This window comes from Amblyomma mixtum, chromosome 5, assembly GCF_055824585.1.
Source record: "Amblyomma mixtum isolate Tamu chromosome 5, ASM5582458v1, whole genome shotgun sequence".
In the NCBI taxonomy this organism is placed as follows: Eukaryota; Metazoa; Arthropoda; class Arachnida; order Ixodida; family Ixodidae; genus Amblyomma; species Amblyomma mixtum.
This window is the reverse complement of record NC_143016.1, coordinates 139,484-155,773: the sequence shown is the minus strand read 5'-3', so window position 1 is coordinate 155,773 and position 16,290 is coordinate 139,484. Positions and strand designations below refer to the sequence as shown.

At 45.7% G+C, this 16,290-nt stretch overlaps 1 protein-coding gene across 6 annotated transcripts in view; it reads left to right on the top strand.

Moving 5' to 3' along the window:
- LOC149341053 (leucine-rich repeat flightless-interacting protein 2) overlaps positions 1–13,624 on the top strand; it is a 45,983-nt gene extending 32,359 nt beyond the window's left edge. For all 6 annotated transcript variants that reach the window (XM_089542886.1, XM_089542888.1, XM_089542885.1 and 3 more), the window contains 11 exons: positions 1,129–1,215; positions 1,314–1,385; positions 1,457–1,546; positions 1,694–1,864; positions 3,227–3,319; positions 3,408–3,504; positions 4,228–4,277; positions 5,257–5,377; positions 7,045–7,124; positions 10,334–10,438; positions 11,411–13,624. In XM_089542886.1, coding sequence (XP_089399012.1) covers positions 1,129–1,215; positions 1,314–1,385; positions 1,457–1,546; positions 1,694–1,864; positions 3,227–3,319; positions 3,408–3,504; positions 4,228–4,277; positions 5,257–5,377; positions 7,045–7,124; positions 10,334–10,438; positions 11,411–11,512 — 1,068 coding nt within the window. In that variant the 3' untranslated portion in view covers positions 11,513–13,624. The remainder of the gene's footprint in view (positions 1–1,128; positions 1,216–1,313; positions 1,386–1,456; positions 1,547–1,693; positions 1,865–3,226; positions 3,320–3,407; positions 3,505–4,227; positions 4,278–5,256; positions 5,378–7,044; positions 7,125–10,333; positions 10,439–11,410) is intronic.
- The last annotated feature ends 2,666 nt before the right edge of the window (positions 13,625–16,290 follow it).

Genomic DNA, 16,290 nt, shown 5'->3' with positions numbered 1-16,290 from the left:
AATACGATTCAAGCTTGCCGCGTTCACCACATCACGGCGAGCTTGAATGCGTTAATGGTAGTCCTTTGTCAGTTTGTCAGTAAGTGTCAGCTATAGATCATTTGTATATTTCCGCCATGTTGTTGCAACAGCTGCTTAAATGCACCCATTTAGAAAGGTGACGTTCTTACAGATTGCTCGGGCGTTTTGGTGACCGTATGTGCTTTCGCGGCTGTTTCTGGATGCGCTTCCACGTGGTGCGTCATAGATGCATAATTCCCGGTCATTGGCCACATGTTCGCATATCGATGACTTGCGCGTGACTCACGGGCGCCGTGATGATGCCCCCTTTCTTTTTATAACTACCTAGCAGTCTTGAAGTAATTTTCCCGGATTCGTTTCCGTATTTTTAGCAAGTATTTTTGTATTTAGCAAGAGCGGAAGAACCGCAAGACACTTGTGCTGCCAGTGCCTCGAGGCCGCCTCTAGTTGGGCCCCGTGACATTGCAAGTCGACATTGACAGCACCCGATTGATTATCAGCGCGCGTGTCCGAGCAGTTAGTGCATATCGAACGGATTTTCTTCGCAGTGTATCGGATATCGCTGATTCGTAGCTTATCGAAGGCGATAAATTCGCCGTCACCAGAGCACACGCGCTTATTCTCTAATCCGCGCTCTCTCGCCTGTGGAAGGTTTGCCTTGAGTTGTGACGTCACTTTTTTTCATTCTGAATGCTCTTTGAAGGTAGTTTCAAAGCTCGCCATACGCGTCATTTTTGAAGAAATTAAGCTCTGACTGTGCCTAAATTGCTCCATGTCTCTTTGCGAGCAGTCCCATGAACTGCACTTCTGAGAGCCACAGTACAGTTACACCGCCACCATTAGTTGATGCTGGTGCGCACAGGCATTGCGCGTATCTACTAACTGCAGAAAACCATTAAATTGTGTACGAGAGTTTCGCATTAAACCGCTCTCTTCAGCCCGAGGACAGTGGTCCCCCCCCCCCCCCCCCCCCCGAGGGCGCATCGGAAACGGGACTTTGTCAGAACGTTGCCATTATTGACCTAGTGGTGGCCTAGTAGCATTCATTAAGTTCATCCCGCCATGGGGCATTCCCGTTTGACCCTGCTGGCGTGTTTTGTGTTGCAGGCGGAGGCTCGTCTGGCGCAGCGCAGGCAGGCTCGAGCCGAGGCAAGGGCGATACGACTCCGGGAGCTCGAGAAGCAGGCCCGCGAGGTAATATACACGCGGCCATGACGTCGCCGCCTTATTCTTCTGCGCGCCACCTTACACCTCTATTACGTACTGTATTATTTTTTTTTTTTTTTTTTCAGAATGACGAGCAGTTGGATAGGCATTGCGAGAGCGGCCCGGAGCCCGTGCGACCAATGCGCGTCTCACGAGAGGTGAGCGGCGGCAGCCCCGCTTCAGCTGGTGGTCTGCATTTGTGGCACACGTCTTCTTCTGCCTGTTGCAGGGTCGCCCGTTCACATCGGGCTCGTCCTTCTCCGGATCCCGGAGGAGCAGTGAGGACTCGACAGACGGCCTCGACGGCCGCGACTTCAGGGTATGTGCGACCGCCCACGGTTACTCCTCTTGAAGCGTTAGCTCGTGCTGCCTGTACAGCTGCCTGTAGGCTGTGTAGCTGAGAGTTGAGCTGGCTTTTGCGGTTGGCCAGTCAATATGCCTTATGCCGCTCTCTGCCCCTGTGCAGCACCAGTTGCAGGATGTCGAGGAGAGCTTCCGCAAGGCCATGATTAGCAACGCACAGCTGGACAATGAGCGCACAGCACTCGCTTACCACGTGGACACCCTGAAGGACGACATGGAGGAGTTGACGGAGAAGTTCCTGCATGTGCAGAAGGATCACAGGGACAAGTCAAGGGTGAGCGATGGGGGAGGGAGGCTTCCTGCTGTGACTGCGAAACTTTCTTTTCTGATAACATGGAAAAGAAGAAACTGCTGGATGAATTAACCTCTGGACAGGGTATGCAATGTTGTTTATCAAGCCACTGAAGCATTATGTCAGAGGGGTACTCCTAGACGAAATTGGAGCTGCCCTGTTGCATCATCTGGTTCTCATGTATTTAAAGTACTTTTACTGAAGACAGTTTTGTAAGCTTGAAAATACAAAAAAAATGAAATAATAGTATCACTGCCACTCGCTGTTTTTTTAAAAAAAACTGGCTGCTGTGACATCAGTCCCCCTTTTTTTTTGTCTGTAGATCTCCAAGGCTTTGCCACACTGCCATTCAACTTCCGAATGCTGATTGGAGTACTTTCCATCACCGTCGTCATCATGGCTCTGCATAGAGTGGCAGGGAAAAATACATTCCATTTTGAACTCCGATTTTCTTGGCAATAAATTGTCTTTCCTGCTGAACAAACGTTAAAGGGGTCCTGAAACACTTTCTGAGAAGAGTACATAAACTAACTCAATGGCTATGTTGTGTTGTCATGAACACCTGAGCCGAATAATACACTTCTATACACAGCTGAGAACCCACTATTGCGCATGAAATGTGGCAAGCCCTTCCCGGTGACTTTTTCATGCTCGCGCCCTCCTGCGTATGCGAGTTAAGGGACAGCTATTAGTTGGGTTCTTTTCAGACGTCACGCAGCTATCATGACCATGGCCACTCAGCTGCATCGCTCCAGCGGGTGAGGAAGCTCCCTTCCAGGGAATTCCCACAAGCATCAGCAGCCGGTGCTGGGGCTGAATGGGTGGGCCCAGCAGGGGGAACCCCAACCTTTCAGTGTGAAAAAAGTGATGAGGAGTAGGATATGCGCTGAGGTGCTGAAATTCAAATTTTGACTACAGATAACTCAACTTTTTACAAACACATTAAAAAAAAATATTCCTGGAGGATATTCATGAAGTGGCGTCCTTTAACATCCCAGGCACACCGCAACTTTGAGAGCCCCTTGAGCGGAGTCTAGAAGAGGCAAAGAATAAATTAAAAAAAAAAAAGAAGATTGGATTGAGTTGTTTTTAGCGTTCCTTCCTCTACTGCATAGGCCCTGCCCATAGCTGTTTTTTACTGGGCTAGTGTTTTGCATAATTACATTGCACTGTCTCATCTGCAGTATTAATGCTGCTCATGCCATATTTTTGATTACTTCCTTTCCTGTACACTTACGTGTTTTTTTTTTCTTTTGGCAAAAGATGTGCTTGCAGCTACTGAACATTCATTGTCACGTGTTCATAGCGGTGTGTAAGGTGCGGTGTGCACGTTTGTTGTTGCAGGCATTGGACCAGCTACAAAGGGACTTGCGGAAGCTGCAGGAAGAAAATACTTTTTTGCAGGAGGGCATCCGGCAACGAGATGAGCTCATCGAGGTATGTAAGAAGCTGGTGGCCTAAAAGGGCAAAGCAGTGGGAAAAGGAGAAAGTGATCACTAGTGAACTGTGGACAATGCTGTTGCAGGCAAATGGCTTGGTGTTGGTGCTAAACGGGGACGGCCCAGACCTGGTCACCCAAGAGGCAGCCCAGCTGCTTGACCAGGCAGGACATGGCTCTCTTGGTGAGGACTTGCAGGCTGGTTTTTAATGCAACAGCATTAGAGATTCCCGTTCACACGAAATGCTGGCGTCCACCCGTTCGTCTGTCTGTCCGTGCTACGAAAAAGCAAGTGGCAGTGAAATTAATTCAAGTTAATCGATGCATTTGCCATCTGTCCACTGCACGCAGGCTAATTGATCCAGGAATAGACAGCCTACCGAAGAGTTATCTATGCAAAAATTAGCCTTACAAGAGCTCGGAAAGAGAAACCTGGGTCTCGCAAGCCCCAAGTGGCTGCGTTTGAAACGACCACTTTCCGTGGCTGCGGCGTATCGCTTCACAGCTGCACCACTGCGCTAGTAGTGGTATGAAGACTCCCAGCGATCTATGAAAGAGCCGGAGTACTTGCATTGAAGGGATCTCTAATGATATCGCATTACTCTTAAGGGTAGGTTAATCATTGTTCAAGTCTTTTTTTTTGTTGGTTATTAATATGCACCTTTCGAACATGTCACGGATGCGCATACTCATGTTTTGAGTATGAACATCCAGCAGTTGTAATTCTGTGATGAATCTGTGGTGTATGAGTATTAAATTATTCACTCTTATTTACAGATTTCATGGCCAGATGTAGGGCTTCAAGCTGGGTTTAGGTGCTTAGAGCCCCTGACACCTTTTTGAAAGTTTTGAAGACAGTGTAAATCTAAGTACAAAATTAGTTGTTGTTTTTTTTTTTCTCTTGCAGATGTCCGGTTGAAGCGGTTCGCAGAAGAGAAGCAGCAGCTTCAAGATGAGGTATGGATTATCAGAGGCAGAGACAGTGCTAAATTTAAATGCATTATTAACTTTCAGCTTTGGCAATTTTAAGCAGTTGTCACAGGTGTGCAGAGCCCTGCCACTTGCATTATCTCCATGTGGTAGACACTAGACTAAGTTGTATTTCAGAGTTATATGCACGCCTTTGCTTTGATGAAATAGAAATCAAACTGGGTGAGGCTGAGTATTGCAAAGTGAGTGTGGTCTTTGCTCGGTTGCAAAAATTTAAGTGTGCGAAAGCAGTGCATTTTTTTTTAAAGTCATGGACACAGGTTTCTTTATGTTACAGGTAAGGTTCAAAATGTGCTTCAATTTTCACGTGCAGGATCTTTAGCCGTGCTCAGTTAAGTTTCTCTCCATGTTTTAGGGGACATCTGCTGTGGCGATGCTGCTGAAGTATCTATTATTGCTACCTTCTCTGTCTAAGATGTTTAAATGTTAGGTGTACTCAACACTTTGTCCTCAGTGAACTGCATAGAAAAAAACTCCAGGTGTGTGATGTTGAGAGAATGGCACTGCACAGGCCGGTGTAAGGGGTGTTGAAAGGTCTTGAAAATTTCAGTCTCACCAGGCTTGCTAGCCTTGTACATGTAACACTTGCGCTCCCATTGTGTTCCACATACCAAAGCCCGAAGCTTTAAGGTTTCTCACATGGCTCGTCCACACTTATGCAGAATTGTCGTTGAACATTAAGTGACAATTGGCCTTCTCGGTACCATCAAATGCACTGCATTTCTTCCTTCATTGATGCTGTGTTGTAACAGGTAACCACAGTGCCACCTTTGATGTTGTGGAAAGATTAATGTGCCAGACCATGTAGCACCACAACTTTCCTGGTCTCCCTGTAATACCTTCTGGGATGTCACCTTTTGTGGTCAGAGGAAGACCTGATGCTCACCCAGCATTTTCTGTTGTTTGTCATAGCATACCTGTGGCTTTCTGTACTTGTGCCTTGCAGATCAATCGGCTGCAGCTGGACTTGGCTGAGGAGAGGCAGAAGGTGACACGGCTAGAGCAGATCTCACTTGTGCATGGCCCACAAACCAATGGGCCTGAGATGAGGCTCATCGAAGTGCAGAGTGAGTCAAGCATCACCCTCTTCGTTCACTGCACTCATGTTTTTGCGCAGAGCCAAGCAGCCATCCTGCCAGAACAGGATGGCTGCATGTATTACCTTTGCCAGCTGTTTTAGAAGTAACTAAGATTGAAGGCAGTCACCTGCAAGTGCCTGGCTTCTGTGCTAGACCCTCGCCACATCATTGCAGTTTCAGCACATTACTTTCACAATACAAAAACAAAACTTGGTGTTTTCTTAACCACATTGAAAATGCTGTACTATTTGGAAGTTGGCCCTCCCCAAAAAATAGATTAAGGTGGATTATACAATGAGCACAATATTGAAATTACTTTTCAGGTTAAGCCTATAGTATTAATTTTACAGCATACTGTAGTTCAGAGTTGATAGGACTGGCTAACAAGCGGCTCAACATAGAGTGCACAAAATAAACCAAGCTTAAATTGAGAAATCTGCTCCCAACATTGCATGCTTTAATTATTTAGCAGCGTGCTGCAGAAAAAAAATTATTGCTCTATCTGCTCCATATATGGAGATTTCTTCACTCGTAAACTTGCAAAGAGTCAGAAATTTGTGTTTTGAGAAAGTGAGGAAAACGAACAGAGATGAGATATAAGTTGTAAATATATATATTGAAATTGAGCTAGAATTTTATCCAGCAAATTAAAAACTTCATAGATAGATATAATATAGGCTGTGCATTTCAGAAATGCCACTTCCAGAAAATGGGCTTTCTTTGCGATTTGCATTTTGTGGCTTTTTCTTATGGTGCTTGTAGCAAGTCAATATTGGCCCTGGAGTGCTTTGCACACATTGCAGGCCGTTCCATCATCACTGTGAAGAACTGGAGACTGAAGAGCTGTTAGGCTTATCTGCTGTATACAATTGGTACTCTGCGGAGCAAAGACGGGTAGCTGTAAGCCTAGAGATGCAGTGCTCAGTTCCGAGAGTAGTAGCATAAGGTGCACTAATTGAACGGGTGTGAGATTTGTACTTTGAGAAAATGGTTGCTGTTGTCATGTGCCATGCTCACGGCTCCTCACTGCAGCACTCATCCATTTTGGGCGATCTTCGTGCACTCCATACTAGCATGAGAACACTGTGGTGAGCACGGTGCCAATCTGTGCTGACTGCTGAAGCAGAGGGGTGGCGCATGATTGAACTAGTAGTTGAGTTGTTGCCATCACTATTCTAATCTGCAACTTCCTCTGCATATTAGCATTGCAGAACCAGCACTATTGCTATTTTGCATTGGCTGAGAGAAGGGGGTAATGTGAAAAAGGTAGGTAGTACATGAAGGAAGGAATACACTAGACAGTCGGGAAGCATTTCACTGCATCAGTCAGAATGTCAAGGTCATGTTTATGTAGCAGCATGCGGGAGGTGCCGGGTTCAATCCTCAGTGCCATCGGGTACCCACAGGTAATACAATAGATACAAGCTTTCCCCTGCCTGGTGCTCGGCTTCTTTAGAACTGCTTGGGAAATGGGTCGTTGACCCCACCTTGAGTAAAACAGAAAAACCTTGTGACATGGCACTCTTTGGCCATGGAAGCCCTTGCGCCATAAAAATTCAACATCATCATCATGTGTTTGTAGCATACCCGGAATCTGACTTGCTCTTTGTTTTGTGAGCATGTGTGCCATTTTTTTTTTTTTTTTTTTCCGCCAGGGGAAGCCAACAAGCAAGTGGACGACTACAAGTACAGGCTGCGCAAAGCGGAGCAAGAAAACATTGCACTCCAGAGCAGTGTGAGTGGCCAGTGAAACAGGGTTTATATGTACCATGTTCTCACCACATTACCTTTCATCAGCCCCCTTTTTTTTTCTGTTATCCTCAAACTTATTGAATTGACCCATGATTCATGTGTTGTCTTTAGCCTGCTCTATGGGGATTTTCACTGTTTAACATCCAAAGCTGCATAATGGCTATGAAAGACACCATAGTGGAGGGCTGTGGATTAATTTCGACCACCTGTGGTTCTTTAAAGGTGCCCTGTGACGTAAATCAAGCATTAGGTATTTATTCTTTTGTATGCAGAGTAGGAGACATTATGACGCCTGAACGCTGAACTAGATCACAGAAATCTTAATATTTGATATTTTAATCTTGTCCAGAAATGCTTGTTTCAAGCTGATGGCATTACAATGCAGCAGCCACTTTCGGCAGTGGAACTGAGGTGGCACCAAGATTGGGTGCTGCCTTTCTGATTGGTTGGACATCCACCTAGTTCCTTTGTAGTCGCAAATTGTGTCCAAAATATTGTGTCCCTAAGTGCTGTAAGCTTTTCACATGCCGCAAAAACTGAAAAGAACCAGTTTAAGCAAACGAAAACTAACGAGAACAACTCTAGGCGCAACACTATCCATTTCACCTCAAACTTTCCTGGAGGCAAGTGCTGTTGTGCAAATCGCACCTATGAGCCACAAACAAAAAGAACAGAAATGCCGGTGGACACACCTTGCCCAAAGATGTGGAGAGAAGGTGAGACAGGAGGGAAGGTTGGGGTGGGGAAGGGGGCCTTACAATCCTATCAAACAGCAAAGTTAGTCACACCTGCATTGTCTACTGTGTGTAAGCCGCCCCTGCAAGGCAGCAATTGCATGCAAGCTTCCGCTGTGTGTGTGCTAGGCACGTTTCTGGTTGGTAGCGCCGTTCTCAGAACTGGGTGAGTGAAATGGGCAAGTGAAATGCATTTTCATCTCATCTTCTTATTAAAATTTTTTAAGTGGAATAACTTGTTTGCATGCTCCAATTTTAATACGTTTTGTACTGGTCTCTGGAATGCATGAGGGGTCCATTTAATTAGATTAATTAGCACTGAGGAAAATACCGTGGTGCCGCTTTTATGTGCATGCAGTCATGACTCGGATTCGATTCCATTGACACTGGGCTCAACTGCCGAGTGCCACAGCCACTCAGCCGTGGCGGCAAGTGGATGTTGTCTGTATCGTAATAGAGAGGCTTTTGTTTCAGGAAAAGTCTCTTGTAAACATATGCAAAATACACGAAATACTAGTTTATTTATTTGGAAATTTGATATTTGGATTGTTTTAAGGCAGGACAGCAGGTCTTGAGATCACAGAAAAATCATGATCAAGTCAATTTTTGGAAAAATAGTTTTTCGTACTAAATATACTTAAACCTATATCTCTGCAAAATAGTCATACTCGAGATGGTCCCAAAGTACAAAAAAAAAGAAATGAATATTTTGAGTGTTGCGCGATACAGAAACAAAGCGCTAACTTCGAAATGAAGTTCCATTTCACGCGATTCCAATTCCAAAACCGCACTCCAACCACAGCCATTTAGCTATGGTTTCAAAGCTAGTTCCGCACTCTCGTTTGACATCTTTCAAGATGGCAGCAGAGCAGCGGTGCCAATGCTACAGCCGTTTTCCCATGACTTAGTAATGCACGCAGACTGTCTCTTTATATACATTCACAATTTTTTTAATACAGTCTCTGGCTTATGGTCTTTTCCCTCGGTTTGCCTTAAGCAGTTGAAGTGAACTTGGTAGCAATTTATTCAGGAGGAACAGAGCTGTTCTGTGATGCTATTTTTCTGCCTTTTAAACTATGTAAAAAATTTAATGAATTGCTGTCCTTTATTAACAGGCAACCCATTTTGTTCCCCTTTATAGCTTTTTATAAGGTAGAAAAGGCCCAAAAAATAAAATACAGGTTATCACTGCCATTGGTTGTTTTACACTGGCAAACTGTAATGACGTTAAGACCAATTTTTGTTCAAAGATCTTGGAGGTAAGACTACACTGCCACTCACTTCAAAAATATGTTCCTTTTTTTTTTTCAGTCCAATTTTCGAAGCAAGCAATAATTGTCTTTTGCTACCGACCAAGCATCTGCATAGCCACTTTACTGAGAACAAGAATTGTATGGAATTTTTCTGGTTGTCCCTTTAATGTCCACTGAACACTGTCCGTGTTGAAATTTGGAGGTCTTTTTAGCAAAATAATGCTCCACAGGGACTCAGCGACTTTGGCTGATCCCAAAGTCACAAATTCGATTCCATTTCCGGCAGTCGTATTTCGATGAAGGTGAAATACAAAAAAAATTTGCTGGTGGTTTAGCTCCGGTTAAACCTAGTGTGTACTCGATAGCTTCATGCACATAGCTGCACGTGGTAAAGCTCTTCCTCTCGTTGTTCCGGCACTTCGGTCACGTGCTTTACATTCCTGGCTTCTTGGGCACATTGTCGACTCGCCTTATACCACGCCAGAACTTCAGGATCATTAGACGTGGCTTCCCGCAGTCGCCGTTGATGTCGGTCGCAATATACACGCGGACCTTCTGCTTCGTCATCCATCGTTGATCTGAAGAACGAGCGCTTTGCACCCTTTGTTTGTAAATGGCCAAGCAGTGGCGCGCATCTGTAGCTACTGTGCGTGCGTGACGCGCACAGCGAGGCTGCGGAGTCTGCAGCGGAGAAGCCAGTGGCAACGGTGCACCTGTGACGTCACGCACGCCGCACCTGTTGCGCGGCGCATGCGCAGTAGCGGCTTCTGCTCTGCTCAGTGACCTTGGCTTTACATGGTATAGTGAAGCTATCGCTTCAAAATGTTTGTGTGCTGTGCCACGTAGCGCACGCCGATCCAGAGCTGTCCACCATGGCGTCCCCGTACACCATGAGCTGTTTGTAATTTATAAAACCATTGATGGTGCATTGTATTAAATCATTTGTCCCTCAGTGAGGATGTAAGAGATGCTGGGAAGGAAAAGTGACCTGTGCAGTTCAGCAGCTGTGCCCTGCTTATCAACCATTGAGTCTACATGTGTCACGCTGGCATTGGCTGTAATTTGTGTACTGTTTACCATGACAGCTTACAGCTGTTAGTTATTGCAACATTTCCTCACCTTTAAGTGGACAGCTGATCAAAGAAGATGTTGACTGTTATAAGCAGAAAATGCAAGCATTAAATGTTGTTCATTTATCTACATAGGTATCACGGCTCGAGACGCAAGTGTCACGCTTCAAGACCACACTCGAGGAATCTGAAAAGCTCGAAGATGACCTCAAAGCTGAGAAACGAAAACTGCAGAGAGAGGTGAGCAATTCATTGGGAGCAGTGGTCTTGCTCGTGTATTCACAGAGAATGTGCAAAAGTAAAAAAAAACTTTTACTTCCTAATGGGCAACAAAGTAAGCGCTTTACTGTGGTTGGTGTGTGACAAGCAAATGAGAAGAATGCAGTGAATTGTGCAAAAGTGAAACTATAGATAGCTTTGTTTAAACTGGAAAACAGGCAGAGCTAGAAAAATGTGTCCACAGAATTCCTTACTAGAACTCCGCCTGAGCTAATTGGGCTAAAAGTGAAATGCAGCATTGGAAAAATTATGTGTATTTCACGGTGAATAATTTGGCTGTTGGAATTTTTTTTTCATTTTCCATCTATATAAGCCGTACTGCATATTTCTGTCTTCCATACCTTGAAGAATGTAGCGTGAATGTAGCAAATATGTGGGGAGATGGATAGCACTGAACAGTGTGTAGTCATCTTTGATTGCCTTGGAATCTCTTCTGATTTGCTGGCGAATTTTCGCAATATTGCCATCAGTGTTGTCCACTCACTTGTCGATGCAAGTGGTTGCAGTATTTGGAACAATAACTGATGACCTGTACCTGGTAAATGCATTTCAAACAACCATGCAGAGAACCTATTTCTCATAATATTCTGACCACTTTGCAAAACAGAACCTAGCCCAGGTTACTGCAAGTTAGTTATTAAAGTAGCTTCCAAAAATTTGCCTAGTTTGATTTTAAATGGGGGCGTGTTCTTAGGCAGGTAGCATATGTTACCACTAGAACAGTTACATATGCTTCCAAAATTCTAGAATCAAGCAAAGCCAACCATTTGGAAACACTTTCAAAAACACAGGCCTTGCCCTCCAGTTGTCTCATTCATGTTTCTAATTCCACGTAAACTACTGAACTACTAAACTACACACTGCACATGGCCTTCAGGACCAATTTACAAGTCGGAGGACTTCTGTTGATCAGCTGTCTGTTTCCATCCCCAGTGTCGAGAGGCCCAGGCCAGGATCGAAGAACTCGAGACAGCCAACAAGCATCTCCAGAAGCGTATTGACAAGCTCAAGTCAGCACGGAACAGCCTCAAGTGACTCCAGGGTGCCGCAGCCAGTGCTGGCCAGAGCTTGTGTACAGGAGCTGTAGAGGTTTAACTTATTGCCACACAGTTTCCGCCCTCCCCTCCATCCTCCCTGCTCCCCCTTTTTGGTGCGACACAAGGCATGCGAACAAGGCGCGCCTCACTTGCGGCAGGCTCTGCCAGCGCCTTCGGGCATTAATAAGTGAGCCATCACTCATGCTCTGTGGGCTTGGAGTGGCGAGAGAGAGAGCCTGCGAGAGGATAGTTTGTTCCTGCAGTTTGTCCAGAAACCTGTACATATCCTGGGACTGGGAGCCACCCAAAAACCGCCATATTTTGTTTTCTAACTAAGTGGTGTGCTCTTGTCTCGTGGTGATGAACAGCGTCTCAAAGGCAGTGGTGCACGCAGGAGCACATACTGAAAATGACGGCCGCAAACACTCTTGGGGGCCAGCGACCATGACGGTAGGCAAAGGGCTGGCCTGTCTCCGTCCCGTAGATGTGACCATAGATTAGGCAGCACTCCGACATTGTCGGGCTGCTGGATTTTGTACGAACACCAACAAACTGTTCCTGGTAATATAATGCTGTACGACTCTTTAGAAGACTTGAGGGAATTAATGTGGTTGTGGTGTGCGTGCACGGCAACACGCGGAGTTGCTTGCGTCGCATTTGCTTAGTTAGCAGATCGTCACGCTGTCTTTGTGTTGTAATGGGTGGGCTGCATAGGTCCTAGAGCCTACAGCAGCAAGCGTGTGCCGCCTTGTGGTAGGTATATATGTCCTGCAGAACAGAAGCTCAAGACAGCCACGTTTGAATCAAGTATGCAACACTGAAGGTGCGAAGTGGCGAACTGCACACGTGCCTGCAATAATGCTGTCTGGTCCTAATTGCCTGTATGAGAAGCCAAAGAAAATGTTTCCGTTGGCATCATTACATAATTAGGAGTGTGTACGCTACTCAGTTTCCCATTATAATTTAATGGGTCTTTACATGGGGCTGTTATGTTAGAAAACATTTTTATTTTTTGCTGTAGCGCAGTTTCACTTCTGTTCTGCTGTGGGATGCACAAAGGCTTTTACTGTGCCTCTGAAATTGCTGTCTGCAATTTACAGGGTGTGCGTGTGGTCTTTGATGATAGTTAGCCTTATTACGGTTCAAGTTTTTAGCAAAATGTTTGGCTGCGCTAAGCCTATCTTCTTGGGTTACCTGCTTCTTTTCGGCCACATAGAAAAAACAAAGAAGAGAGATGGGTTTGAATGTGTGCAGTGCTGTGATGTTCCCATGAGTGCCAATTACTTGCTTTTTTTTGTGCATGTTTGTCATCCAGCTTCACTGGTGTCTCTAAAAAGGTTATCAACCTTTTTCTATGGACTGTTGTCTAACTTTTCTTGCCATAAATGCTGCAATGAGGCTGCGCAAAATGCACAGTCTTGCAGTTTACTTTTAGCCGATGAGTCAGATTTTTGCACATAGCGTGCAAACTAATCTTCCCATCTTTCATTTCTATGTATTTTGAGGCTGATTTCACAGGTCTGTCAGTGAGGTGCATAAAGTGTGCAGTCTCCTTGCGTGAAGTACATTTACGTTGCAGTAAAACCACAGTAAGTTATACAGCATGCTGAAAGTACCCTTCAAGTTCCACGCAGGTGTGGTCTGTTCTTACAAGTTTTGAATCCTGTATTGATGTGGTGCCTGGTAAAAGAAAGCCCGACTTTGACGCAGTGTGCTTGTCCCTGTCCAGCATCCTCAAGAGCGATGAACAAGGTCTCCGATGAGTAAGAAAGGCGTGGGCACGAGAGGTACAGACAATGCGTGCACATATTTTCTTACCCTGCTAGCTGACTGCCATAGCAGTGAGGGCTTTTTCTATTATATCCCTAATATGTGAATCCCATTTGCAGTCTTGCTGCTGCTTGCTGTGCCCGCTGCTGGAAATTTTGCAGTTGTAGGGAGACCGTCGACACAATGCGTAGGTTAACAATCACAGGCCTTCAAGCTAAGGTGATAGCTTCCGCCACTTTGACACAGTTCGTCTTACTAAAATAACTGAGAAATGGCTCAAATGGCACAACTAAAGTAAAGCGTGTGAACACTTTGAGCAAATAAAATACATTCTGCAAAATTTGTTTTTTCTTTATTTGGGTGTTTCTTGCACTGCATGGTGGAACTATGAGCACATACTGATCGGTTATGTATTACAACCTGCTTGGAAAAGGAAAAGTAAAAGTAAAACTATGTGCAGTAAAAAAAAAAATTGAATTATCTGGGAGTTCAAATGATCAAATAACCCCAAACTGCTAAATACTTTTTGTGCCATGGCAGATTTATTTGGCAAATCTGGGCAATGATCTCCTGCTTATTGGATGAAAGTTCCCTGGCAATGACTATTTTTTTTTGAAGCTCAGCCGGTGTTTGATTGGGCTGTCAAAGAACTGCTGAAAAAAAAAATTGAGCTAAGCTTATCCGCTTACCTCCGTGGCAAATGGATTGCTAAACACCGGCGGACCAACAGCTATAACACATTGCAAATGCAGAGCCACAGCTGCATGGAAATTCCCCAGCGAATTTTCCTTGTCGTGACCTCTCCAAAACGAGACTGAGAAAACCGCCAGCTTTCCCCTTTTGCCGATCAAAGTGAGTGCTTCTAGCTACGACCTACTTTTCCGCGGCGCGATTGGCTCCACCACACACCCTTCTTTCCTCCTCTCCCACTGCAGCAGCCAGTTGGTCGTGCTGACGCGGCTTCGCCAGGCATAGGAAACTTCGGTTAGTTTCGGTTTCACTACTTAAGTCGCCCTGTGACTGGAAGAAAACTGATGCCTTTCCATGTGCTGTGCGCTGACAAAACCTACAGCTCACGCACACTGTGGTAGTTCAGAGCTGCCCTGGCCAGATGTGATTGGAAACTATAAAAAGTATGCACAGCATCCGAAATCATCTTGCAAATGAAATTTTGTGCGTCATCAAACTTAGTATCGTGCAAAAGTTATTTCACTGAGGTGGGAGCTTGCTTGTTATTATGAGTGTAGTCCAGTTCACAGAAGCAGGCTGAAGGAACAGCAGGGCGGGGTGCAAAAAATGTAGGGCACCAAATGATAGCCATTTCTGCTTGTTAGCTGGACTGAAATAAGGTGATACTTTTTGTTTGTCGCACGACCGAAAATTCGAGCGCCTGATTTTTCGTACATGCTTGATTATTCGGATTTTTTCGCGGCACTACGACATGGCCCATAGAGCCAATGTGTAAGAGCGCTTGAAATTTCGGACGCACCGCAACTGACCACTCGATTTTTCGGACCTCGTTCGCACTCGCCGCCAGTACCCAAGCCGCCATATAATGTGTACAGTAGAACCTCATTAATTCAGACTGCAGGAGAGACCGAAAACTTGATCAAACAAAACGAAATTCAAGCTTAGGAGCCTTTTAACTTGCGACGCTGAAATTCTGCGGCAGTCGGCACATTATGCTCGCGTGTTTTCGAATTCGTACTGTTCTTGAATGTCTTCCGCCGCACGAACTTGAACCGTAGTCTGAGTTCACGGAACTCATCTGTGCCGAGTCTTTAGTCCCGAATACGGAACGCGAATACGATCGCGGAGGCTACGCGCACGCAGTGGCCTCCGCGATCGAAGCGCGCTTCGGGCGCGCCAATCGCGAAGGCCACGCGCGAGCACCGGAGCTTCCAAGTGCCGTCTATGGATGGCGCCGTGATCATTACCAACTTTTTTTCTCCGTCGCGATTTTCCGCGATTTTCTGCTGTTCACATAGGCATCAGTATCACCAGCTCCAGCCTTTTGTGGCGTGTTAGCATGCGTGTTAGCGCGTTCGCCGTGATAGTTGTGATTGTGGCTTTCGCGTGCTGCCGCCAAGCTTCGCAGTTTTAGCGCGATGGGCAAGCACCTTAAGCTACACGGCTGGGAGTTAGCTCTCGAACACGGTCGGTAAGCGTGCGGCGGGCAGGAAATTCGACGTGGCCGAGAAGTGCGTCCGATGATGGTGCAACCAAAAGAGAAACACAAGCTGCAAAAAGCGCGCTTTCCGGGGCAAGCCGTACGAGTTTCCTGAACTGGAAGAAGAGCTGCTCCTCTATGTGATGGAATTTCGTAACAACGGCTACGCGTTGACAGCGGACATGCTGCGCGACGTCTTTTGGGATGAGCGTGCACCAGAGCGCAGCACCAACTCAGGAGCTTAAATACTCCGCGAGCGACGATTGAACGTAGAATAAATGTCACTCATTCCCTGGTTGGTGTGTTTTTACTTAAAAAAAAAATCGCACATCGCGTGGGCCGCACCCCGAAAATTAACCCTCGAATCTGGGGGGGCGTCCCTATACGCGTTTATACGGTATTTCACGCGGCGAAATATAGTCATGAGGAGCTTTAGAATGTGTGCAATACAATTGGCCGCTTTTACTGGCATACTGGTAATATAAGTTAGTGATTTTTTCGGTGAAATTTGATTTCCCGGACTGCCCGATTTTTCGGTCGTTTTCGCGGTCCCTAGAGAGTCCGAAAAATCGGTCGTCGACTATTCCCTAACCAAGTGAACAGAAACAGAACACTGATAAATGTTTTGCACCTTTTGCCCCACAAATGCACCCACACCATAGCTCACGTAGGCCAGTCTCATTTCGGTCATAGGACCACATAAAACATATCCTCAAGAGTCCCTCCCTACTTCTTGGCTTGCCTGGATACCATTCTCCATGACCAGTGGTGAATACAGTTACCACATACTACAATGGCAACATTTACCCTGGACAAAAGCAACACACAGCTGTCGC